This window comes from Notolabrus celidotus, chromosome 12 (genome assembly GCF_009762535.1).
Source record: "Notolabrus celidotus isolate fNotCel1 chromosome 12, fNotCel1.pri, whole genome shotgun sequence".
NCBI classification, from domain to species: domain Eukaryota; kingdom Metazoa; phylum Chordata; class Actinopteri; order Labriformes; family Labridae; genus Notolabrus; species Notolabrus celidotus.
Window position 1 is genome coordinate 21,334,337 of NC_048283.1, and position 27,776 is coordinate 21,362,112.

Below are 27,776 nucleotides of genomic sequence, written 5' to 3' on the forward strand. Positions count from 1 at the left end.
CTAATTAATAGATGTGAAATGAAAGTGCATGTTTCACTTCTGATTCTTTTAGGGTAACTTACTCCAAAGTTTTGTACCGAAGAGGCTGTTTTAAGCTTTCCACTCAGAGAATTTAAATAAAGGATGTTGATTATTTTTGTGTTTTTCTAAATTTATTTCATTGTTTAAAAAAAGGCCACCAAAGGATTTGCATATTCAAGTTGTTAAATGTTAAATTAATTTGTCATGGTTGTCTTTCAAGCGTTGCATTTTATTATTATTTTTAAATCAGTGAAAGTATCGGTATCGGGTATTGAATAAATTGCGGTATCGCCCAGCACTAATCTGCATAAAAACAGCTCCTAAATGAACGGCTCGCAACTGCGAATCGGTTCTCGACATTCACTTAAAAGAGCCGTTCAAATGGAGAGGCACTCTTGTTCCAATGACCGACTCGTTCACGAGCGTCACATCTCTAGTTCTTAGTAGAAGTTGGTTGCCACGTAGTTGGCATTTTTGCCATGTATTTATATTTAGGCACAGTTTTTAACGTATAGTTTGAATCAACTCTTTGTGCCCGGTGTTAGAAAGGAACTCGTTTTCTATAAAAATGATATTTTTTTCACTTTTTTCGATCCTTCCCTCTCTTGTTATACTTGTCACTGGGAGGAAACTGCCTGAGCCAGAAGTGAAAATTGAAGTTATACACAAACCCTTCATATGTTACCGTAAGTCAAAATATGGAGACATGCTTCTTGTGCATTACGACGGATTCTTGGAGAGCAATGGTACCAAGTTTCATTCAAGGTAATCTGACCCTAAAACTCTGATAATGCTGCATGCTTTCCTCTGTCATCTTAATCTCTTTGCATAAAAAATGTCGGCTTATAGCAATACAAATCACTGAATGAAACGTTTAAAGATTGCTTTGTTATTAAATAACATAATTACTCTTACACTGTTACCTATACGGTATAAGTTATGTTATAGGGTAGGCAGGATAAGCCTTTGCTTCAGCCTACACCTTTTTTGGTCAGCATGTGATTGACTAAAATATATGTGGGTGTGTATGCATGTTTTATATGTATGCATGAATGTACTTGTGTGTACGTAAGCATGTCGATATGAGTGTGTATGTATATGTCTACATATATTGGATGATTTGTGATTTTTACATGGCTCCTATGCTGTGCAGGGAAGTATTGGTTGTTGATGCAGACCAAAATAAACCTAATCAAATCTAATCTACTTGACACTTATTGGTTTCTCTGCATATTCAGTGAGGTAGCATTTAAACCATATTTACTTATTTGTGATATCAATTCTGTGTACACCTTTCTCAAAGAAATATGTGTGTTTGATCTTTGTGTCACTTGGCAGCCGTAACGAAGGGGACAAAAATCCAGTATGGTTTACTTTGGGGATGAAAGAGGTCCTCAAAGGCTGGGATAAGGGCCTCAAAGACATGTGCATAGGAGAGCGCAGGAAACTGACTATCCCTCCATCTCTGGCATATGGCAAGGAAGGAAAGGGTAACATGCAAAAACAAACAAACAAAACATGTCAAAGATTGTAGCATAGAAGCACCATTTATTGAGTTCCACAATGACATACCTTTACATAATGATTTTTTACAGGAAAGATCCCTCCAAGCAGTACCCTCATTTTTGACATGGAGCTCATGGATATCCAAAATGGTCCCAGGTCACATGATTCTTTCAGGGAGATGGATCTCAATGATGACTGGAAACTTGACAAACAGGAGGTTTAATATACACTCACTATGCATATCTTATTTTTTATCTAAGCTATCAACTTCTGCTGTGAGTCTATAACATTCTCTGTGCACCACAGGTGATAGAGTATCTGAAGAAAGAATTCCAGAAACATGGATACTCGCCTAATGACACACAGCACGAAGTGATGGTGGATGACATCTTCCAAAATGAGGATGAAGATAAAGATGGTTTTATATCTGCGAGGGAATTTACCTACCAGCACGATGAACTCTGATTTCAGCAGCTTTTTGAAACCACCAGAGTGTTGAATTATCATCAGGACATGACTTGAACTTTGGAATTGTGAATTGGACACTGGGCAGTTTTCATGGACTTACATGGCAGTTAAACTGCATTTTCTAATGCATTGCTAAAGTTAAATACACCTGCTTACTTAACTTAAATGATACCTAACTATCTCTCCATTCTTTATGCACTGAAGATGCCACCACAGATGTATTAAGGCTGCAGTATTGGCTTTTTTCCGACACAACGAATTCATGAAATAAATCTTTTATAAATTACATTTTCTTTGCAATACATGTTCTTAGAGATGAATAAGCGAGATGACTATTTAATGGCGTTTCTTTTCCTGTGCATGTCTTCTTCAATCACTAGGGGGCACTCTTGTCCCAGACTTTTGTATTGTGCTTACAGCACAAATCAAAGTTCAAAACAAAAACACACTGTTGGCAGTACATTTACATTTGCTAGATTTCCACCATCCCTGGCAGTTTGATTTGGAGTAAAGTTACATCTGCCATTCCATATCATGAACAGTTTTTGGAAAAGGATGCAGAAGGCCTAAATGATAAGACTTTACCTACCTACCCTGTACTAATGTGTATTCTAAAATCTGCACCTCCCTCTGTAAAAGGACTACCCTAAATGTTCTTTTATGTTACCAATTACATCTGGTTATCAGAAAATGTACATTCAACAGTTTTTAACCTAAAAACAAAATTGATGCTTAAAACAGCATCCAAATGCAACATCTGTCTCTTTGAAACTTACGTAAAAAAACATGTATGTTGAAGATACTTCAGTTATAAAGGACAAACCAAGATAAAAATCTTCATTGGATGTCATTGGACAACCTTTTCAAGCTTGTATCTATATCTAAATGCACTCATTGTGTTGAACCATCATGTGAGTCCACCACATAGCCAACTTGTTTATGTTCTGAAAAACAGACTCTATTGAGTGATGGAGAGACTTGCTCACTTAATCTAACAGGATTTCATGCTATGTGAAAACAATAAAATGTACTAGGACCAAAGACCAAGTGTGTCTTATATAGGCAATCACAGGCTATATACAGTATATAGTGTATACATCATTTGATTGCCAATGTTTGAGTGTTTATTATATATATAATAAACACTCAACATAAGCTCTATAACAGACAGAGCAAAGATAACCAGCAGATCACTGATAGAGAGCAGGTAGTATAATCAGGAAGCACAAGGTTTCATGATTTAAAAAGTCATAGAGATGTGTGAAGTCACTGCTCAGTCTATTTTCTTTAAACCCTTCAAATGAAAGCCCTGTTAGACTTCAGATAAGTGAATCTTGAAGTATAAACCTCTCAGTTAAACTGATGAAAAGACTTCAGTAAAAGGTCTAAAGGAGGAGTTTCCCCCCCTAACAGTAAAGGCCACCTACAAGCATTCGAGTACTAATGTTATATGTATGTATGTGCTATTTGATTATGGAGATACAGGACAATCATACCATTATAACTGACTCATACTGGAGCATGGAGACATACTATGGGTGTGCGTTCAAATGTCGGTAGTTAAGTCTCTACTTTAAACTGTAACTAATGCTGTCAGTACTTTAAATAAGCATACAAATATGTGAGAAAGAATGCTGTTGTTGTTGTTGTACAGTCTTTTCCTGCTCAGTTTTCATCCTAATAAAAGTTGACATGCACCAGTGATATTCTTAGAAACCACAGACACATTTGAGAGGAGCAACCTTGAGTGTGAACACTGCGGTGCAGCTATGTTTTACCTCTGCAGTTCATGTGGTGTCTGGCAAAATTCCACCGTGCTCACCACACCTACAGGGAAAGCTGGAGGAGTGGGAAGGTTACATGGCAAGACAGAGATTAAATATTAGAGAAGGCCCTCTAGGTAAAAATAAAACCTGGCAGGAACTTAGAATTAGCTGTCATAGGATGAAAAAAAGGGTTGTAAACCACATACCTGGGATGCGCTGTGCCTCAGGCTATGAACAATCATCACAAACACAGGGACAGGCTTTTCTTCTGACTGAACCTTCTCTATAGCTCTCACATTGTGGTTATATTATATCGCATGGAGACACAGGCCACACAGTTTAAACTGAAGGTTTCTCTCCTTTAATAAATCATCATTTGATAAATTACATTTGAATTGCAACCGTCACAAAAATACCTTTTGATAGAATGGATCTGTAGAAAGTATTTACTAAATCACGTTAAATCAACCAAAAAAGAAACACACTCAGCACAGCTCTAGTGTGACTGCTCACTCCTATGGCTTAGTGAAGTGAAAGGACACCACAGCTGCACCCAGACATGTTACTGGCATAAACAAAAGGAAAAGGAAAAAGGGTTACAGATGTTATTTTTCACCTGTATAATTCCTAGATTACAGCATGTAAACAGAAATACTACAAAACTGAAAACAAGCATGTTGTTTTTCATGTCTTGCAGTCTGCAGAATGACATGAATTTAAAAGACCGATTACAGACCCAATGTTGTATTCCTCACTTGAACAATGAGCACAGTGCAAATAAAAACAGTATGTCCACAAACTTTTTCTCTTCTTATTCTTTCCTCCTGTGAACAGTTTTGTATTCAGACCTCAATTCAACACACATCTTTTCAACGGTTTATATTAATGTGACAAAAGAACATGATGCAGAGCGAAAGACAAAAATAAACATCTTTACAAAAGTAATCTGTACACTTGTTTCAAAAAAGTGCTTCATGAGCGCCCAGTCGTCTCATATTTTAGTACACACAGTTATCATTGTGATCATTACATGATCTGATTTCATGGACAGTTAAGTTCAAAACAGCGTTCCCACTAAAATCACAATGTCAATCACAAATGTCTTATGGGAGGTTAGCTTGAATGCTGCAGTGAGGTTGGTTTAGACAGCACCAGTACCACTGATTGATAACCAGCCAGGGGCAGATTTCACACAGGGCTGTCACGACCGAGTCTACACCAGGTAGTCTTCAAATTAAAGTGAGCAGGAACAGTACTGTAGAAAGTTAAAATACTGGATCATATCTCTTTGATAAAATGATGGTTTTGACTGAACAAAAATAAAACCGGAAACATACAGCAACAAGACAATGTCAACACTGAACAAACTCCAACTGAAACAGTCATGCGAGAAAAAAAAGCGTTTCAAGTTCATTATGATTAGAAACTTTTCAGAGACTTCATTAGAATCAAGGTGGCTTGAATTTCCTCTTTGACTGAATAAATTATTGTCCTTCGTGTCCGTAGAAAGGCCTGCATGCCTCAGTCCTCAGAACAAGTCATCTTCATGCTCGATCATGAGCTGCACCACGAGTTTCTGCAGCCTCATGTCATTCAGGGTTGTCAAGGCATTCAGCTCTGTCGGCTGCATGAGCGTTGGACCGAAGACAATCCCCAAATTCTCTGAACTCATTAAATTGTCCTTTTCAAACAGTGTCACCCTGTGAAAAAAAAGACTGCATAACTAGTCTGTAAGGAGGGCCTAAGTCAGCAAAATACAATAACAGAGAGGTATTTGAATGTGATTTGATTTCTTTGTCATGAGGTGATTCATCTCTGGAACATTAAATTCAAGGATACAGCTGGCAATGTGCAATAATTCTGTTGTTTTCAACACTCCCCATGAAAAGACCAAAACTAATAAAGCACAGTCAGTTCAACACATGTACGCATCCCTTAAAAAAAGGCTAAATCATTCTTGAAACAGCAGGTCGCTGTACTCTTCCTCCCTAGTGTTAACAGTATGGAGGTAGAGCCTTCAGTTATCAGGCCCCTGTCCTTTGGAATCATCTACCAGTCAGGGTCCGGGAGGCAGACACCCTCTCTACTTTTAAGATTAAAACTTTCTCTTTTGATAAAGCTTATAGTGAGAGCTGGCACAGGCTTTGACCAGCTCTTAGTTATGCTGCTATAGGCTTAGACTGTCGGGGGAAATGGCGCACTGACACACTGCGATCCTATCTCAACCACCAACTAGGTCGAGGCAGATGGCTGTCTAACATGAGTCTAGTTCTGCTCAAGGTTTCTGCCTTTTAAAACAAAGTTTTTCCTTGTTGCTGTAACTAGCTATATACTGCGAGGTGCAATGCTCACGGTGGATTAAGAAGAGATAAGATTGAGTCCTATCGGTAAGAGGGGACTGGATCATATCCTGTCTTGGTGTTGGGTCTTTGTTAATAATTTAACATAGAGTATGGTCGAGACCTGCTATGTTTGTAAAAGCATCTTGAGATAACATTTGCTGGGATTTGGCACAATACAAACAAAGATTGATTGATGATTGAATATTATGGGGACTATTTTCAACAGTGGACTAACACAAGAGTGGTGTGAGTTTATTTGACGATGGAATGGCATATGTATGACTGACTTGCAAAATTAACAGCACATTTTCATTATAAAATAAGGAATAAATCCTTTACAGCACTTCTTAAATTGGTTCCATCTTGTTTGGTCTTTTCAAGTGATTAGTTGTGACTAAGTCAAATCAGTCACATTTTTTGATGAAGCATATTGAAAGCAACTCGTTGACTAAGGCACTAGAAAACACACATTACCAGCCTCCTTCATGAAATAAAAGAGCTTGTCTTGATGAACTGTGTGTAATAACTGACCTCTTGAGGTGAGCCATCAGGTAACGTAGGGTCTCATAGTGGGCTGGGGGAAGCTGCAGCAAACTCTCATGTATGGCCTCCAGTCTGGATTCAGTACTTGGAGTTTCTACATTACATAAACAACAGGATAAGTATCAGAGAACTGCAGTGGCACAGTGTCATGGCATGCAATAACGTGGAGAGGAGGAGCACTCACTTGCAGCTTGAATAAATTTGGAGTACAAGTCAAACGTGATGACTGGAATGGGGAGGTCTCTTAAGTAGAGCTTCAAAGCACCAGTGATGATGTTGATGTCTGCAAAGGCACTGGCACTGATGTCAGCCTTTTCCCCATCTGTCCATGAAAAGCAGAAAATCAGTGACTTGCATGTAATGTCAAATTCGACTCCAAATGAGAACTGAATGTTTTTGTTTACGTCACAAAATATAAGAGTGCTTCTTTTGTCATCCTGAACTTCAGTTGAAACAAGTATCTTATTCAAAAAGATCACCTCGTGAACTAAAACCTCAGAGACCTAGATCCTGGGGCAAAAGAAACTGATGTTAACAAACCTCGGTCAAAGGCCAGCCTGACGTCTTCTATGTGCTCTGAGAAGCCGGAAACTCGGTAAAGACCTTCAGAATTCAGACCTGCAACAAAACATGCCGAAACTTTAGTTTTTATGGACTTATTCAGTTCAGTATTAACTATGCTCTACTTTCTTTTCTCCCTTTGGGGTTAAATGTGATCATTTGTTAATGCTTCTTTACCTCTCAGCTCTATCTCTTGAATACACATGTCCACCACCATGGGCCGTGTCGTGTTGTGAGCTTTGACCAGTGTGGTGAGGTCGCAGCTGAACACCTTCTTTATCCTGCGCAGGTCCGGCTGGCAGTCGCTGGGCACCAGTTTGGAGCACTGTTTGTGTACATTCAGCCCACAATCTGGAGGAACAAGAGATGGACAAAGAGAAACAGAGAGAGGGATTACTCAGACTGAAGATAACGCACAGCTGACTTTGGACGGATGTTTGAAAAGGTTCCCTGGAGTCGGTGATGAACGGCTCGGTCAGACATCAGTGTCAGACGCTGCTGTGCTGTCTAAGAGGTAGATAACAGCAAACATTGCAGCATGGGTGGAGGTTTTTGTGGTGCTTTAAGCTGCGGAGAACAGCTGGCATGAGCAAAGAGGAAGAGAGGTTTTTGAAGATAGAAGTAGACAGGGTTTTCTGACTGGAAAACGTTCATCACTCAGACATTTTTACAGCTCGAGTGGCGTTAACCTCCAGCAGCTGATTGCGGTCCGCGCTCTCAGTCGACGCTCACACAGAGAGTGCAGCAGGAGATAAGGAAACAAAAAATCTAGAGAGGGAGTGAACGGGAATAAAAAAAAGTCACTCCTGTTTTCCCATAGCACATGAGGTGTCTGATGATACCAGTGTTCGCCTCTGGCTTATCAGCGTGGCAAATGTCTCAACAACAAACACTCTGTTTAGGAGGAAGGCGAGCGAGTCCAGTGATGCGCACATCGGTTTCAGGGCTGTGTGTGTGTGCGGAGAGCGAATCTTGTGACCAGAGAGGCCTTCAAAATTCAACTCAACTCCAAAAGGCAATCAATCAGTTAGTTCTGCTGCTAAATTTAGCAAACGATGAGAAAACATCATACCATGTCAGATTTATCATTGCATGTTTTCTTCATTTCTGTATCATATATTATTATGGGGTATAAATGCCTTCAGTCTGCTGAATCACATGGCATCTCTTACCAGTTATAAGGGGACTGGAAAATAGCTTGTAAAAAGTTGCCTTTCATTTTGTTATTCATTAAAGTTATTCAGTATTCTTGATAGAACGATAACACTTAAATCTTTAATCAAATAAAAGTGTCTGAGCCTGGATTTGAGGAATCATTGACAGGAGGATCTCAACTGGTCTGTCACAGATGTAGGAAAAGGAAAATAAGTGACATAATCGAATCACCAGAGGAAAAAACATACGCACTTACGCAACTGAGACATGCGTAACAGGACACAGTGTAGGCCTCAGATTGAACACTACTTGTGTAATCCAAAACTAATGTGACATCCTGTGTATAATCTATGACATGCAACGTAGATGACGAGTGTTTAGTTACCTGAGCAGCGCACACCCTGTGCAATGAGACCCCACATGAAGTTGGCACAGTACTCGCACCAGTGCGGTCCTCGGAAGGTGTGTACCTGAGGTAGGAGATAACATGGTTATAGACACACACACACACGTACATAGGATACAGCAAGTCATTTCTTCATACAGTCCAAATTATAGTAGCTCCCTTTTTCATGTACTAGATAGAGATTACATGTTGGTCCACGGTTACAGTGGATGGTAGCCCCTCGCCAAATGAGAGCATTTGTATATACAAGGCAGATTAAAGGATTTACAATAATGTGTCTGGCATCTGCTGCAGGGGAATCGGATACATGCAGGCGAGCGCAGCAGCGAGCCTGCAAGTCAAAATAACAGATGTAGACCCACTGTTCACCCTAAAACACACAGATAAGATGGCAAACACACACACACACACACACACACACACACACACACACACACACACCTGACTGTGAATAGGTAGACTGATGATTGAAGAGGGCAGTCGGCAGGTGGTGAGTGGATAGGTTTTTTGTTCTTTTTCAAAGGGGAGTGTAAAAAAAGCTGGGGGTCATTATAACCAGCCGGGTAACTGAAACCTAAGATACAATTGCAAGAATGCAGGGGAGCCCAGAGGCAAAGTATCCCCAAATGCTCCTTTATATATTCAAATACCTCCATTATACTCATCACAGTGTTTAATGCACCTACACCCTCTGACTGAGACATGAGTGTACTGTACAACACTTCTCAACTGCTTTACAAAATGAGCAGCCTCAAACAAAAATGGATTGAAGAGCCTTAAAATCAATGTTCTCAGCTGTTAATGGCTTGTGTTGCAGTGTGTCTATTAGCTCCGCTCAGTGCACGTGGGTGTCAGCTGCATGGGTTCACACAAACACAATTTGGTCTACAAACATCTGAGGCAAAAACCACATCTGTAAATGCATCTCTCTCTCTTAATGATATTTTAACCACTGTTGAGTAATTCATTGAAAGCTGAGAGAGAACTGAAAAATAAATCTGTTGATTGTAAAAACAAGAAACAAACCTTGAAGTTGTGTATCTTCTCATAGGAGCACTGCTTCTCCGTTGTGTCTTTCAAGGCACTCCTTCGTACCAGAGGTGAGGAGATCTGTGGACAGGAGGCCAACAGTTTAAAAGGCTTCCACAGCAGTGTCCCTTTACTCCCCAGTTTGACTCCCAGAGCCAAAGCCAGCAGCTCCTGATGCTTCCTCTCGTGTCTTTTAACTTTGTGGGTGATCAGGTCCCCTCCTGGAACTGCTTTGTTTTCCACAGCCTCCATGTTCGACTGCTCGTGTTCCCAAAGACTCTCCATCTCCTCAGAGGAAAGATGTGTAGGGTATGTCTGGGTGCTGTGCAGCAGACGCTGCCGACAACAGCCCAGCGCAGAGGCAGCAGCTACGCTCCACTCCCCTCTGACCCAAGAGGGCGACTGATGACAGTCAACACGGAGCTGGCTCTGCATCTGCTCTGAATCCAGCAGAAACAAGCGAGAAGAGCAGGGGGAGCTGGACCAGCAGTGGGCGGCCTGAGGGCAGGAGTGTGCCTCACACAATGGCCCTCTTTCACACGCCCAGAAAGGAAAGAGAGAGAGAGAGAACAGGGTCCCTGATTGGGAGGGGCCAAGAGGTTGACCGTGAGGGCGATCCGTGCTGTCAGGACCACTTCACACAGCTCAACAGTTCTGTAAAGCAGGATCAATAGTGCGGACGCCCTCTTTATAGCACACAGTGCACTCCCATTAGCACACTGCCTTCCGGACACACTCCACTCCACTTAACTAGAGATAATACTGCACTGACAGAACACCCGGTCGGCACCTAAACAGGTCACTCGGCTGCACAAAGACTGACCCGAGATTCTCTGTACTGTGCCCTCATCATAAAAACAGACCCCGACCTCCAGCTATGACAGTCGGCTAGTGGAATTCCCCACACTGCCGTCCAGACTGGCTCTTCCAGACACTCCGGCTGCAGACTCCTCCTGCCAATCACAACTGTTTGTCTCAGAGGACCAGCAGGGCCAGACCCTCAACTTGGATTGGGAGGAGATTATTTCCATAATCCTTACACAGGGAATAATCTTGCAGTGCCTAAATCCAAGTAAAATCCTGAAGGAAGCTCATTTGCAGGTCTGCAGTCATGTATTTTACCAGTGGGGGGCTGTTGCTACATTCATGCTGAATTTGTCCCTATTAGCTCTGCTTGTAAACAACCAGATAACAGCACCACAAGGCGGTCTGCATTTTTAATTAAGCAGGAGGATCTTAACTGAGGCACACAACACGACAGCCGAGCAAATTACGAGCTAAACAACAAATATTTGCAAGATTTTACACAGAACGGTTTCTACAGGACAGGTATGCCTGAAACATGGAGTGCATCACAAAAAATAAGGGTGAACTTATTTATGGAGGAGGAGGAGAAGGTCAGTATGCCAACAAGCATTGGACTTGTGGAGATAGATATGAGGCAGTGTGGCACACTAGGGCGTAAAAAAACCCAAAGGGCAACTGCAAAGCTGAGATAAAATGAAAGGATTGGCAGCTTACAAACACAAAGTGGAAAAAATGCTTGGGGCCTTTTTGTGTACCAGCTTTTGTTTCTGGCCTCTAATGTTTAAGGACAACAGTTTACTGGCTGTTAGCTGAGAGATTGACTGGACAGGTGAAGATATTTGTCATTGTGTTTGACATTCTTCAAAAAAAGACCTACACATACCATACCATACAATGCAGCTAAGTCTAAAGGGACAGATGAGGAATAGAGCCCCGTGAGGTATGTTAGCCTTGAGAGGAGGCTAAAGGGAGGGCGAGGAGGGGGGGACTCTTTGTCTGCAGGCAGATGGCTTCTTGTCTCTTAAAGAAGAGCTTGGAAAAAGGACACAAAAGGTGGTCACACAACAAGCCCTGCTTTCTTTTCAGTGGCTTGGCTCTTTTATTCCTCTTTGTGGGAGCTGTGCGGACTCGTGGGCAAACAGCACAGTAGGCACTGACACAGTAAGACAGCAGGATATGGCTACACACAACCGAAACAAAACAGCCCTAACAGCATGTAGAACAAAATGATAAATAGATGTACTGTGGAGGGGAAAACAGTCAAGGATATCAGCCATTATTGGAGAAATGAAAGACACAGACACTTTTTCACTTTGTGTCTGAGGCTGAAAATAAATTAGCATTTAAAATGTCCTCTTAGAGCTGTGAGACAATCACTGTACAATTCCCAACTTCCAGATTAAATCCGCATTTTTGTATTTTTAAAGCATTGCACTTTCAGGGCAAAACAGGAAATGATCCTGACAAGGCGAACCAAAAAGTCTTTGGAAATCTTTCCAGGGCATGCTGGTGGACCAGCCTGTCAACAGCTCCTCTGACATTAAACCAGCATGGTGACTATCAGGAGGAATGTAGCAGGGACTCTGACCACTGAGCAAATTCCTGCACATGCAAAGAGCAGGAAACTCAGGAGGTTGATCTACAGGTTGTGTCAAGTATCCCCCCACTCACCTCCTGGGAGTTTTTTAATTACACAAGAATTTGCAGTCATGGCAATACGGTAGAATCAACCTGACACTGAGTAAACACACATGAATGTTGACGATACAGTGAAGCTACTGTGACTGTAATGCCCCCGGGCGTGGCTGTGTATCAGTAAACATGACGTTCAAAAAGCAGCCACAGATTTCAGCAATCAGGCCAGGTTTGTGCAGCTTTGACATTTCAGCAGACTGAAAACAGTTTTCTTCTCCTTACTGTCTCCGTTAGAAGTGACTGGCAGGCGTTTTTCAAGTGCTGTCTGACTACAGCGTGCCAACATCACAGCTGTCAACGGCTCAGATCTTTGAGAAGCAAACTTGGCAGGAGGAATATGAAATCCATTTTTCAGAAGATCACTGACAATGTGACATTAGAGGTGTGCTCAAGATTTACTCTCCAAATGGAGGTTAAATGTAGTCGACAGTCCACACAATTTCAAACATCAAAGCTGAAAATCAAACAGAGAGCAACAGCGCATGACGCTGTTCAATAAAGCGCTGTGTGTGTTCGACAAATATTAGAGCACTTATGAGGGGAGTTCTCTGCCTGAAGGGCTTACTATGCATTGCAAATGGCATGTGTAGCAAGTTATATTAAACCACTGTAAGTCAATACATCATATTCACACAGAGGCAAGTTCTCTCTGACAACAAGCTCAGGTTGGGAAGCAGGGGCGATTCTAGGATCGGATGTTTAGGGGTGCTGAGCCGGGCAAGATAAATTTCACTGTTTTGTGCATTTTAATGCAATTTCATTCCCACATTTGTGAAAGAGAAGTATAACACTTTTTGGGAAAGTCTGCGACTAATCCATCAAATCTGATAAAGGTTATTTAAATGCTGAGCCACAGCAAAAGAGAAATGGATTGGAATCATAAGAGAAACATATGGTAAGCCTAATTTCTGGGGAAAGACAACTCATTTTGATACAGCAGCTCAGTTGTGCTCATAAGTTTACATACCCTGGCAGAATTTATGATTTCTTGGGTAGTTTCTGTTGTCATTATGATATAAAAAGAGTAAACACAGTTATTTGACAATAAATGGCTTCACCCAACCACTAACCATAAGTGAAAAAACCCTTTTTCTCTTACCATTCATTTTCTCTTAAAAATGGCCAAGAAAATCACACATTTTGCCAGGGTATGTAAACTTATGAGCACAACTGTATATAAACAGTATGTATGTTTCTGGAGTAAACCAGCCCCCTATAGTGAGTACCAAAAATACCAATAATTGACACTGGAGTTATTTTTTTGGACTTTCATTTGAATTGCAATGCACAACATGTAAAACGCGGTGGAGCTGCTGTATTTTTGTTGATAAAATATTACGTTTCAACCAAGTACTGTATGGTTTTGAAACTTTTCTAGCTTGTTAAAAAGTACATACAGTAAAAATTGTTTTAAAAATCTCTCAAATTTTAGGGGTGCAGGGATTCAATTTAGAGGTGCTTCAGCACCCCCAAAAAATGGGCTAGAAACACCTATGGTGGGAAGATCAGAAGCTGTCTTTGTCTTCAGGTTGTAACACATTAATGGATGCTTTTTATTATACAATTTTTCTTTCATGATTAGCAGTTAATAAAACAATAAAAAGTGAAAAAAAAATCCTACATCATTCAGCTATATTTTAAATATCAGTAAACCTGTGAACCATCATCACAAAACTGGCCTACATGACTGTTAGCTAGTTAGTAAACGAGTGGTAAATCAATATAATACATTAATATCACTGAGTAAATGTAATATAATCACAAAGAATGTGGTAACAGAGGCATGTGGTTGTTTTCTTGAAAGCTAGCTGTGTATTTAAATATGTTTTAGAAATGTTGATGGTCTCTCTTGAAAAAGAGATTTTAACCTCAATGGGACTTCCTGGCTGAATAAAGGTTGAATGAAAAAAAAAAGAATAACATTTAATAAATAGCTGTTGATAGTGTTGTAAATACATCAGAAAAAGGTATCAATTTTTAGCAAACTATATTGAAAGCAAGAAGCGGTTGTATGCAAACATTGGCTATCGTCTGACGATAGCTAGCTCTCCAATAGTTTGACACGAAAAATGTCCCTCTGTCTGTCTATATTTGAAATATTCATTATAAATTCAGCTGCTGCTCAATGTAGAGCATTAAAATGACAATAATTTGTCATATTTCCTACATTACATGACTAATATCCAAGAACACAGCATTATGACAACATCTGAGCTTCCCTCCCTGTGCAATATGTCAGAGGAAAATGGCGGCCATCTGAATATAGTCAGTGGGCTACTGACTGATGAACAGCCAGCAGGTCAAAAATGCTGCATTATGGGCTCATGTTACAAAACTAAACTGAAGATGGATATTAATACTGCAACTGGTGCTCCTGCCGACGGGCTGTCATGTGCCATTAAAGGAATGTCAAGATGACAAAGTACTGGCTGACATTTTGAAGACAAAGAATTCCCAGCGCTACAAATCAAGCCTTCATGCAGAGAGATTCATAAAGAAATCATAAAATACATGATCTCTGAAGAAGAAAAGACCAAGAAATACTCAACAAAAAAGAGCTTAGTGTGAGTCTGTGTGTTGACACTAGTTCAAGAAGAAGAAACAAGATAAGACTGCCCCCTAGTGGGAAGATAATTCTCCAGAGAGGAAGCAGACCTTCCTTGTTCCTCGTTGATAAATCATTCACAGACTTCAATCCTACAACATCTCAATGAATACAATGTGCAATTTGTCTCACCCAAGATGAGAGTGTCTGATATGCACGGCAGGCAGAGCAAAGTCCCAGTCCCCTCGGTCATCATTACCTTTCAGAGGACGCAACAAAGCGTGGCAGCAGTGAACACACCCAGGGGCTACAGGGAGAACATTCGTCTCACTGGCAGGACAAAGTGTCCTCTCATCCCACTGAGAGTGTACTGCTAATGTTCAGCGGGATGGAAGTAGATCAAGATATTACATAGTGTGGGTCAAAGGCCCAGGGACATGTACCAGAGATTTTACTCATGTACTAAGATGAAGGTTTTTTTTCCCAATGAGACATAGTGCTGAAAAGTCTTATCGTGAAATAGAGCTATGAATCCCAGCTTTATGAAGATCTTTGAGTAATAAAGGCAACACATCTTTATTGTCCTTCTTTAACGATGCATTGAAACCCATTTTTAAGGCTGTTTTTTAGGTTCTTAGAAATATTGAATAACTGACTTGTTCTTTGGTTTCAACCAAGAACATTTATACTGCACATTATTTACATTGCAATAACCGTCCTCTTTGCAGGAATGTGATCATGACTAAGCTCTTTAACTCCTTATTCATCATTTACTCACTAGAAATTAGATGAGTGTAAAGCAGTACAGAGTCTTGCTTTGCAATCTACAGACCAAACGTGAATGATATATTACTGTATATTCAAGGTATGAATATTTTAAAATGTATCCTTTTCCACTGTGTTGGAACTTGCCTGGCAACCCTTCAGTGAATCAACAAACAAATAAACAAAAATAATTCAAGGAAGTTACTTGAACAGATAAGCATAACCCACTGTAACTCTGCAGTATGGTGTTGTTGTTTTACGATATTAAACAAAGAAGACAAGGTTTGTTGTTTTGTCATAGCCAAAGCCACTGGCAGATATTTTTGGGTTGTTTTGGATGTGGATAGGCATGCTGTGTAAAACTGTTTCCATTTGACACTAATTTTATTTGACAAGTGCTGGTGGTGTTCATATGCACCACCAATAGCTGACATGTTTTGCCCCCATGTTTTGAGATGTTCTCCTTGTAAAATCTGAGAGATAAATGGATACCCCTGTTTTGCTTAACGCCATATAAAAGATAAAAAGGCAGCACTTTCAAGGAGGTAACAGTTTTAAGTTTCAGAAGCTAATAATTGTATGATAATCGAAAACTTTCCAAGTTTTCAATCACTTCCTAAACGGTTCATGTACCAACCATTTCAGCTCACATAAGGAAGAGTTTTCGCTCAAGGACACATCAGAGTACATCTTCTAACTCCTTTCCAACAGCATTCTTCCTTGTGCAATTCTCTAAATATAAACCTGGAACACAAAGTCCATCCATTGAATAATCCTCTGTTCTGATGCCATAAAACTCACCCTCTCGTCTTTTTGAAAGGTGACTCTCCGTGGTTCTGTGCGGCCGCGGCTCAGCCTGTGCACCATCTTGTCCTTCAGCAGCGAGGTGTAACCCAGATGCTCGTAGATGGGGTTGGTGGTCATTTTAGCGATGTACTCTGCCGCCTTGGTCTCAATGTAGAGCGTGATGAGGGCGTCTGTCACGAGGTCATGGACAGACTCGAACCTCTTCTCCCCGACAAAGTGCTTTCCATCGTAAAACAACCTGTAGTTGAGGGTCTGGTGCCCAAACCTGGATTAAGATACAAGGATGAGAAAGGAGATTATGTAGTCTGAATTTGGACTAGACAACTTTATGAAATGACTCTGTGTTGAATACTTTTTGTGTTGGTACCTTAAAGCTAAGGTGTGTGTCCCTGGCTGTCTCTGGCTCTCCCTGATGAGGTAAGAACCCTCCACTCCCGCCAGCAGCTCGTCTGCATATTCTCTGGAAATTATGCCATGAAATCTGTGAAAACAAAATTACACTGCTGTTATACATCTTCCTCCAATGATATTTTATCATCAGGTTCACACTTCAAATGATCAGCTCAGGCCTTTACCAAAGCAAAAGCACACATGATCACATGCAACAAATCCACCCACATGAGCCTTAACCACATCTGACACAAAGCAGAAAAAGATAAATCACTGCAAAGTAATCGTCACACTTACTCTCTGCCATAGTATTTGGGTCTGCCCTCCATCTGTGAAACAAAAGAGGATATATTAACTGGAGGATTATGATATGAAAGCTGAGTTTAATAGCTTTGTGAATTGTTCTTGGAGCCTGTGTGAAAGATAAAGGACTCTACACCACAGGACAGATTATCTCCATATGTGCCCCCACATCTATTCACAGCTACCAAACCATGAAGCCAAATCACAGAGTGTGGAGATGACGTACAGCCAGTGCCAGAAAACAGCTGGTGAGACGCAACCAGCTGCAAGAAGTCAGTTATCAGTGTGTTACTAATGCATCGGCATCACAAATGAAAGTAAAATAAGAAATACATGTCTCATCTTGTACATGATATTAAAAACATCAAAATGACATTCCTTTGAAACTCAATCAGTGTGAATGAATGTGACTGAAATAATGATTTAATAATACTTTTAGTATTGGTGATCTCTTTTAAAAGTCACATTTACATCAGAGATATATTTATGAAAATACATCAAACATCAATAAGTGCTTTGAGGCAATGGGTGGCCACTTGCATAGCCAACCCACAACTTTTTCTCAGCCCCTCATAATAAAGATTGGGCGAGACATGCATCATTTTTGACAGGCTGTACAATACAAGACTGGCAGATAAAAGCCTACGCTGTCCATTACAGTGTTTCTGCTGCCTGCATTACTCTACTATATGGTATGTGTAAACTTGTTGTGAATTACTCCCTGTTAAAAGACAGTTTTAAAGGCAATGTGTCATTATGATTTTAGGGTGATGCTGGACGAGCTGGAGGTGGACACACTGGGCTGCAGGAGTTCGGCCTGATGTACTTACGATGTTGGTTTATTTGAAAACTCATTTTGTTGTTTTATTCTGTTATGACATGTATTTGGATGTCCTCAAGATGTCTAGTATTGTGTTTGTGTATGTGTATATGGCTGCTCTGTCAGAAACCCTGGGAACTGTGTTGCTGCCTATCTTGGCCAGGACACTCTTGAAAAAGAGATTTCTAATCTAAATGAGTTTTTTTCCTGGTTAAATAAAGGTCAAATAAAAAAAATAAAACGATAGCATAGATATATAAAACATGGTCATAGTCTTAGTAACCTAAAGAAGTATGATGAAGCCCAAAGATGGCAGTTGCTGTTCTAAATATTTGATCTAACAAACTAAGCTAAAGACAGGTAAAGAAGAACCCCAAATAGCTGGTTCATAAAAAAATTAAATGGAAAAGAGACAACACCCTTTTTTGTACCAGGCTGTATATGTGTTCTATTCTGCTGTGCAAATGAACATTATAATATGGGCTCTATTGGGGTCTCCTTGACTTTTGGAGCCAGCCTCAAGTGGACGCTGTAGAACCTGCAGTTTTTGTGCACCTCCACAGTGGATTCATTTTTCAACAAAGGGTTGCAGCCTGGTTCATAACAACATAGAAACAATCTGCTGCTTGCTGTCTGTACCAATTATGAAAAGTCCCTTCCTAATGTAAGCATCCTGTATCAGTAATAGAGGTCAAAATTCATGCTCAAAATGTACTAAGATTAACTGAGGCCGATATGAACTTCAGCTTTCTCACTTTGACAAATCAAGTGGATAACATCAAAAGGTACGACTAATGAGGACAAAATTCCCTCTCAGGCGGCCTCAAAACACTTTGAACCTATCCAGGGTAACAGCTAATTAGCAGTTCTCTCTGTAAGACAGATGTCAGCACAGACCCTCTGCGCACTCAACCACACTGACAGCTACTTCCTTTGCTAATGTATGGTATTTTAAAAAGACCAAAATACACAAGCTGAACCTTAATAAAATGTCAAAACTTCTGCCAAACTTTTTATCATTGAAAACTGTTAGATTGACAATATTCAAGTAAAGAACAAACCTCACAGTGAGAAGAACATGCTGATTTTTTGGAGTTTTAACAGTCATGAGGTGTGTGAGTTTCATGAAGCAAGTTACTGAGTGGTTGAGTTTTCACCTGCCAGGCTCAATAACTACTCAGTGAATGTTTTCCTGAGTGAAAACAGTTTGCAAGACGTAGGCTGTTTTCGAAACTGCCTACTATATTAGCAGTACATAGTGATTTGGCCAAAATTCAGTATGTAGTATGCAGTATTTAAACAATAACAAAATCTGCAGTATGCCAAAAACAACCCAGATGCTGCACTGATTCAGAAAAATTTCTCAGTATGCAGCCAACCAGTGTCTGTTTCCCACAATGCACAGCACTAAGGTTCCACTTTTTCTTTTTCTTTCTTTTTTGACAAGGAGCATTCAGTATTTAGGTGCTGTGAAAATTATTAAATTCCATATAAACGACTTGTTAACATTTTAAATCACAAGTGAATGCTAAAGAAGCAGATTCGCTACCAGCTTGGCCGTTGTTTACTTTTGTTTTCTGAAACCGGAAATTCAGCTACGCCTGGCCCAAACACAGTACACAGTACACAGTACGCAGTACACAGTATGCAGTATGCAGTATGAAGTATGCAGTATGCAGTATGCAGTATGCAGTATGCAGTACGTACTGCATACTACATTCGTAGGGAGTATGTAGCAGGCTGTTTCGAAAGCAGCCTTACTATTGCTGATGTCTGGTAGACTGGGTTTAGAAGCATAGAAGAAAAAACTATAAAAATAATTGGGAGCAGCAGGGAGGCAGGTTTGCAAAGATGCATAACAATATGAGACAAAGAGGGAAACGTTGCTGTTTTTAAAACTGGCATTTCTTGAGTCTGCCTTTAATATGCATTATCAGCACAGTTATGAATGATACTGTATGTATTGCAGTTTCATGATCATTAGGATTTTGACGTGTTTTAAGGCATATTTCATTTTTTCCATGTAAAGTTGTAAAGCTGAAAGAATCATTCAAGTCATCAAAGAGTGATGTCACAAATCAAATGAATGACTAAAATATTAAATTAAGTTGAATATCAAACTGCTATGACTGCTTATGCGAGGCATATCATGTTCTCATGTTGACTCTGAAGACTCAGTGGGCTTCTTAGTATTTGACACTGCCAAAGTAAGTCATATTTTTAGAACTAAATCATTAATAAAACATATCAAACAAATAATATTAGCCAACTACGGGAACCTGTTGTAAGCACATTATCACACATACTGACCTCCTGAGGGCATGTGGTCCTCTTTGGCCTTGGGGCTTCCTGCTGCAGCTGGTACACTGTAGGAGACAAACATGCATAATGATTAAAACTGCTCTGATTTTCAACACAGTTCAGAACAAGCTATTGTCACACATTTAGTATAACTAAAGAAGTCAAAGAAAGTTGGGATGCTGTGTAAAATGTTGATAAAAACAGAATTTGATGTTTTGTGAATGATTGAAACCCTGTATTTAATTGAAAGTAGTGCGAAGACAACAAATCAAATGTTGAAACAGAAAAACTTTACAGTTTTACGAAAAATGTATGTTCATTTTAAATATGATGCCAACAACACATTTTTAAAGAGTTGGAACAGGAGCATGTTCACTGTTGTAATGCATCACTTCTTCTTTTGACAACACGCTTTAAGCATTTGGGAACAGAGGAGACCAGTTTCTGGAGTTTGGAAAGTGAAATGTCTTTCTATTCTTGCCCAATATAGGATTTCAACTGCTCAACAGTTCAGGCTCTCCTTTGACGCATTGTTAGTTTCCTGATGTCTTCAATGGGTAACAACTCAGGACTGCAGACAGGCCGGTCTAGCACCTGGACTCTTCTACTATGGAGCCATGCTGTTGTAATATGTGCAGAGTGAGGTGTGGCATTGTCTTGCTGAAATATGTATGGCAACATATGTAGCTCCAAAACCTGTTCATGTTGTTCAGCATTAATGGAGACTTCACAGATGTATAAGCTACCCATGCCTTGGGCACCTGTGAATTCTGATACTATCAAGGATGCTGGCTTTTGAACTATTCCCTGATAACAAGCCAGTTGGCCCCTCTCCTCTTTAGAGCAGGGGACTCAGCATCCATGATGTCCAAAAAGAATGTCAAATTTTGATTCATCAGATGACAGGACAGTTGTCCATGTTGCCAGAACGCACTCAGGGCCAGAAAAGCTGGCAGTGTTTCTGAATCATGTTTGTATATGGTTCCCTCTTTGCATGGTACAGTTTTTACCTACATTTGTGGATGCAGTGACAAACTGTACACAGACAATGGTTGTTGTTTTTTAAAGTTATATTTGGGGTCTTTTTTGCCTTTACTGATAGCACAGCTGAAGAGAGACAATAAACAGGGGAGCAGAGAGTTGGGGAAGACATGCAGAAAATGGTTGCAGTCGGGACTCGAACCACGACCCCTGCAACGAGGACTGTAACCTCTGTATGCAGGGTGCTTAGAGCGCATGGCCACAAGCACCCTTTACAATGGTTTTTGAAGGTGCTTTTGACCTTTCCCTTTTTGTACAGGGATTTCTCCAGATTCTCTGAATCTTTAAAGTATATAATGTACTGTAACAAAATTATTTGTAATTTTTTTTTGCAGTACACAACTTTTTCAGTGTTGTATTGTCCTTGTCCCAACTTTTTATTAAATGATTTGCGAGCATAAACTTAAAAATAGATATATATTTTTCATAAAACAAAACAAAAAAAAAATCAGTTTCAACAGTACTTACACAGTGTCCCAACTTTTCAGAATTGGGATTATTGACTTTTTTTCCCCCACCATATAACAATACACACTTAAGAGGAAGGAGGTGAAATGATGCAGTGCAGCTTTTATACACCCTACAGGAGATAAAACAATCTCCACTTGACAGCCCTGTGTCCAGCCTCTGACCACAGATCTGTATCGAGGTACAAAAAAAGCCATTAGCTATTATGTGCTAGGCTAAGCAGTCAGTAGTGTTTCTGACAAGGGCCATATATCTGCAATGCATTTGTGTGAATTACGACCTAATGTGCACTCACAGATGCACTTACAAGTGCACATTAGGTGACTGCAAAACCCAAATACTTGCACTTATAAATATACACAGTGCAAATCAAAGTCTCTGCACTGAAGGTATCTAAAGTATTGGCAGGAACTTGAAGTGTATCAGTGATGCAGAGTGAAAATGGAACTGAGGGATTTTTGGCAGGCAAGGTAATCGCCACAAACACCTTAGCAGACTCCTATTACAATTACTATTGAGAGAGGTACAGAAGCTGCAATGCTGCTGCAGTTTCTGCTGAGCGCCAGAACTGAATACAAATATCACCACAAAAATTGAATCAGTGGCTGAGTGTGGTTTCCCTCTTCATATCCTGCTTTTCATTCTTTTTGTTCCCAGAATAAGAGTTCCTCTTTTAACTGACAAACCCCCAAATATAAAAACCAGTCTTTATGAAAATTATGCAATAATAATTATCTTTTCTGTTTGATATTGTAAGCCAATCGCTTATAATCAGGCTTTAACCTTTGAAGAATGGATGCAGACTGAAGACTCTGCATCCCTCTTTCTTTTGTGTGGATTTGCAGCACAGAAATCGCTGTATGAGGTTGAGCTAAGTCTTGACTGCAGCAGATTCTCCAGGCAGGGGGAAGGAAGACTCCTGACTGTGAATTTGCATGTTTTTGTCAGACCGGCTTGACCTAACCAGCAAGATCTGGACATCATCCAGTCCTGTGACATGGTGGAATCTAAAAATACCTCCGCACAGAACAAGTGCAGTCAGGAGAAGATTCAGCAAAGAGCCATTTAATTACAGGGGAAAGGTATATAATCTGTAGGTTGTAATTGGTTAAGCTGGAATCACTTTCAGGACAGTACCCTGAAAATATCTGTGCTCTGCTTTGCCAAATGCACCAAATATAGCCTGTGGAGTGAACCCATTTCCTCCTACATGGTGAATAAACACTGTATAATGAGGTGGGTGTTGTGAGGACCCCATTTCAGCTGAGCCTCTTTGCAGGTAGAAAATCTTATTTTCCCCAGCGATGGTAACCCATTTTACACAGAGACTGCTGCTTTGCATTTGTGCATGTAAGAGTGTAAGAGTGTGATGTGTGGGCGAGTGTGTTTGAGTGTGTGCCTTGTTGTGCATGTGTGTGTGAAGCTTTTTTAAACCTGTACCGTGTCTAATTGTACTATGTACTACAAAACCCAATTCTACCAAGTATATAAATACCTCTCTGTTATTTATAGATACTGAATGAACAGGCTGTTATTTAAAGACACAGACTACAGGCCAAAGTCAGTTTAAACATTGCTAATCAGAATATAACATAGATTAAATACTCACAGTATGATTTCCATATGGGCGGTTGGTAATCCTCAGGGTCTGTAAAACACAAAAACAAAGCAGGTTTTAGAAGTGGTGTTAACAGACTGTGGCCGCTCATCTCATTTCCTTCTTGCTCCCAGTGGAATGTCTGTGAGCCCTTCACCGTGTTGTGTCACTGTTGTTTATCTCTGTTATAATTATGCATATGGCTTCACACTGTGCAGCTGCCTCTTGAGATGCTCCCATGAACATGCTTCAAATCAGTGCCTCTGACTCAAGGACGATCCATACACATGTCCACTTGTTTCATTGGCACATGCCTGATCTGTATCACTTGCTCGCTAAATCCTGCCAAAAGCATGTCTGTAATCTGACATAAGAGTTCAAAAACACCAATCAAAAATGAACATGGGTAAATACGATTTAGACGCTGCCACCCACAGTCAGACCTTCCTCTGGGAAAAGTGCTGGCTGATTTATGATAACATGAACACACTCCTGGAATATATGATGAAGTGTGCCATTAGATTAGCTTAAAAAGAGTTAGAGAGGTGGTGAAGTAAATGCCCTGTAGCTGCTGATAATTTACTGTAGTAGCGACTGACTAAAGTAATGACTTGTAATAAAATGTGTCACTTAATAAGTCAAAAGTACGGACAAATTTGCTTCTGTTCTACAATGCCGGTAATGTAATCAACTGTCTGGGACTCATTATGAGACAAATGGTGCAGCATATTTTCTCTGAATACAATAATGATCTGCATGTCACACCACAACAAGTACCATGACATAAACAAGGAAGCCTTTTGATGCAGTGCAGCTTTCATTAACAACAGGAAATCAAGTTATTTCCAGTTAATGGCATGCAGTCTAGCTTCGGAACACAGCTCTGTATCAAGGACACCAAGAGCCGTTAGCTTATATATGCAAGGATCTATGTAAATTTAGACTTAATGTGCACTTGCAAGTAATGTCAACAATAATTCACTGAACCCCTCCTCGAGACTATCTGTGGAGCTATTATGTACAAGGATGATCCTTTAAACTCAAACAATGAGGTAGCAATTGTATCAAGCTAAAAACAAAGTTAGAAACAAATTTAGTTAAAGATAAATAAGTTGTTATTTTCTGTTTAGTTCATCAGTTAAAAATACTACAGCCAGCAGAAACTAATTAAAATCCCTCTAATAACAATCCCTTGATGCTCCTATAAGTACTCTAACTTTCTGGAACTTTAGGTTTGTGCTGATTTTGGCGCCCTCTGTGGACAAAGACATATCTGATCGTATCCTGCATATGCACAAGAACTGATTTCTAAAGCCTGATTCATACTTCTGAGTCAAATTGACGGCTTAGCTTACGCCGTAGGTCTGCGTAGCTCCCGTACCTACGCAGAGGCCTACGCATGTAGATGGCACGCACCTCCAAAATGTAGCTACGATGTGTCCTCTCTATTCTCTCCTGTAATCATTGCTGTATGATAAACAGCAATATACATTAGCAGTAACACAATACGCTAGTAATCGCTGTGAAAATGTAAACAGAGAACGTAGCGGGTCGGAAACAATCGATCCGACTACGAGAGACCACACCCTCAAGCGTTTCGGCGGAGAATTACTATGCAATACAGACACATCGACGCACAAGTATGGAGTGCTCATGTCCGCGTCATGCCCTGACGCAGAAGTATAAACCAGCCTTAACCCCCCAGAAAATCTCAACCTACTGTCTTTTAACAGTATAATGTATCCCTTCAGCCATTAACATTCTTGGCTGGTATAATGTAAATAAGAACTGTCTGTCCTGTGCTGTATCATTTTATCTGACATCTACACTGAGGCTGCAGGTTCAAGGAAATTAAATAATGATAAAGGAAAAGTAGATCTTTAAGCTGGTGTTCCCATTTGGTCACAAATATAATCAATATTAATTTCCGTCTGTTTTATAACCAGTTAAAAACTCCTTACTGTAGCTTTAACCAACAGGTACTAATGTTGTTATTTTTTAGTAATTGACAGGTTTTACTTCACCTACAGAAAGACTGACAGTTAGTGCAGCACCTGTTCATAATGCAAGCATGCCTAACAAGGTGCAAGTACATAAAGGATCCAATCACATCAATCATAGGGGTATATCTATATAGTATATCTATTTCTATCACATAGGCAGATGATACTGCAAACCAAACATTGATCTGCCAAGTGTGAGAACTCATTAAACTCTCAGAGCCACATCTAAGAGAATTTAATGATTGTGTGCATAATGAATCACGTTGGTCCAGAAGATACATGTTCGACATTTCAAACATTCTTCTACACCCATCAGTAGATCACACAGAGCCACACCCCAGTGAAAAAAAAACACCTGAGAGGGCGTTAAAACCAGTGAGCACTTGTTGGATGTGGGCAGCAGAATTGTGAAACTCGCTCATCAGAGTCAAAACCGCAGCACTGGTGCTCCTAGTGTATATAGTCTTTGAGTGTTCTTCTGTTTATTTGACAGCACTTACGGGAAAGCTTTTTTTTTTTTTTTGCACCCTGTTGTCTCTGGAACGGGTTTTGCATTTTAATCAGAAACTCCAGAAGCTCATCTTTATTTCTCATCACAACCACTTCAGACAGAGTTGATCTTAATTGCACAGGAAAGACAAGGCAGGTGCATATGATCAAATGTTGAATAATCATGTAAATGTTGAAACAAGAAGTGGGTGTTTTGAGAGTAAATGTTGTTGCAGTGGCCCTCCACATAAAGTCTGCCCTCTAATACGTATAAAAAGTTTGTGGACTCTGTTTGTTGATACGTGGCCAAGCTGTTCGGGAAAATAAATTGTCCTAACCGAGAGGCTTTGTCACTGTGTATTGCACTGGCAACAGTCTGAAAGATTTATTCCACTGCAGCTTGTTTAAAGAATGTGATTTCATCTGGTGCGCTGCCAACTATTCTCTTTTCAATCTGATTCATTTTAATGAAGAATGGCATTCAGTCTGGAATCCTGCTGCAGCCTCGGCTCAGAAAAGAGGAGCTCCTAATGGTTGAATCTGATGCAAACACTGGCACACACTTACACAAGCATACACATGAATAGCTGCTGCTGCTACAGTGTACATAACAACACAAAAACCGCAACACACGTGTGCACAAGAGGGTGCACACACAAACACGCACATAAACACACGCAGGAGGAAGAACATCAAAAAGATTGTGTAAATAGCTGGGAGTCTGTGCTGTGTCTGATGATGAGGGAGAATTTAAAATTCTGGAGCAGCCAGAGGGTTCTTCCCCCCCTGAAGAAACATCTATTAATTGTGTTGCCCTCCATTACTCACCAGTCAGAGGCACTCAATAAAATAATTACCGGCAGGTGTTTGCTTTGGTGACAAAGAGAATATGTGATGAATGAAGATGAAGCACGCCTAAGACTTTTATCTCTTGAGATAGCGTCTGCTCTGGAGTCTGTGCACATTCAACTACAGCACTTAAAACACTAAGTTGTGTTTAGATATTATGAGTATGAGGCTGACAACTGCAAGTGTAGAGCAGAATCATTTCAGATTTACCCATTTGTGGTGAGAAGAACAGTCAACAGAGGATTTGAAGTTGATTCTGTGTTGTCATCTGACTGATCCTGCTTGAATGATTGAAAATCTAAATAAAACTCGTGACTGAAGTATTTAAGGTGACAGTACAACATAGAATAGTTTCATTTTGACTTGAAAAAACAGCACATTCAACAACACCTCTAGTGCACAATTTCCACAAACAAGCATAGAACACCTTCAGAAGAGAGTAAAAGACTGCTTTGTGTTGTGTTGCATTATTCACAATGTAATAACATGTTACTTTGGGGTTGATTCACTTACTGCTTGTGGGTAAAGAACGTTAGTGCGTCGGGTATATAATGTATATAAGGCTGATCATGTTTCATTTTCCATTTCCCATCAAGAGGTAGACATTGATTGGTTGTTGTACATTGTAACTATATATGCAATCTCTGATGTCTCAACCTTTGTCTGACAGGCAGAGATTCACGGTCTCAACAGTCAGGTGAGTTTTTGAGTGTTTATAGATGATGCCTTTTTCTTATCTCGGTTATGCCAAAGAGAAATGAGGAAGTACTATTTTAAAAAGTGAAACACATTTGAGATGAGTTCAGACACTACAGAAAGAAATATTTTTCTTTTTTGTAAGTTATATTTATCGGCATTTTCACCTTTATTGGAAAGGCCAGCTGAAGAAAGACTGGAAATGTGGGGAGTGGAGAGCGGGAGGAGACATGCAGCAAAGGGTTGAGGCCAGGAGTCAAACCAGCAACCACTGCAAAGATGACTTTTGCCTCTGTTTATGGGACACACGCTGCAATGATCTGTGTAAATTTGAACCCAATGTGAACTTGCAAGTTATGTTAACAATAATTCACTGAACCCTATCTTGAGACTATCTGTGCAG

The 27,776-nt window shown here is 40.1% G+C and overlaps 2 protein-coding genes across 3 annotated transcripts in view; one reads left to right on the forward strand and one right to left on the reverse strand.

The window, feature by feature from the left end:
- Positions 1–426: 426 nt before the first annotated feature.
- fkbp14 (FKBP prolyl isomerase 14) lies at positions 427–2,336 on the forward strand. Its single transcript, XM_034698448.1, has 4 exons — positions 427–786; positions 1,360–1,511; positions 1,617–1,744; positions 1,834–2,336. The coding sequence occupies exons 1-4, from the start codon at positions 590–592 to the stop codon at positions 1,990–1,992; spliced, it is 636 nt and encodes a 211-aa protein (XP_034554339.1). The 5' UTR covers positions 427–589; the 3' UTR covers positions 1,993–2,336.
- Positions 2,337–4,099: 1,763 nt separating this feature from the next.
- The window catches only part of chn2 (chimerin 2), a 28,877-nt gene continuing 5,200 nt past the window's right edge, over positions 4,100–27,776 (reverse strand). For both annotated transcript variants that reach the window (XM_034698447.1, XM_034698446.1), the window contains 12 exons: positions 23,349–23,387; positions 20,240–20,295; positions 17,104–17,135; positions 16,784–16,897; positions 16,411–16,681; positions 9,795–9,878; positions 8,748–8,832; positions 7,385–7,558; positions 7,187–7,264; positions 6,831–6,968; positions 6,635–6,740; positions 4,100–5,461 (listed from right to left, as the gene is read on the reverse strand). In XM_034698447.1, the coding sequence (XP_034554338.1) occupies positions 5,290–5,461; positions 6,635–6,740; positions 6,831–6,968; positions 7,187–7,264; positions 7,385–7,558; positions 8,748–8,832; positions 9,795–9,878; positions 16,411–16,681; positions 16,784–16,897; positions 17,104–17,135; positions 20,240–20,295; positions 23,349–23,387 (1,349 nt within the window). In that variant the 3' untranslated portion in view covers positions 4,100–5,289. The remainder of the gene's footprint in view (positions 5,462–6,634; positions 6,741–6,830; positions 6,969–7,186; positions 7,265–7,384; positions 7,559–8,747; positions 8,833–9,794; positions 9,879–16,410; positions 16,682–16,783; positions 16,898–17,103; positions 17,136–20,239; positions 20,296–23,348; positions 23,388–27,776) is intronic.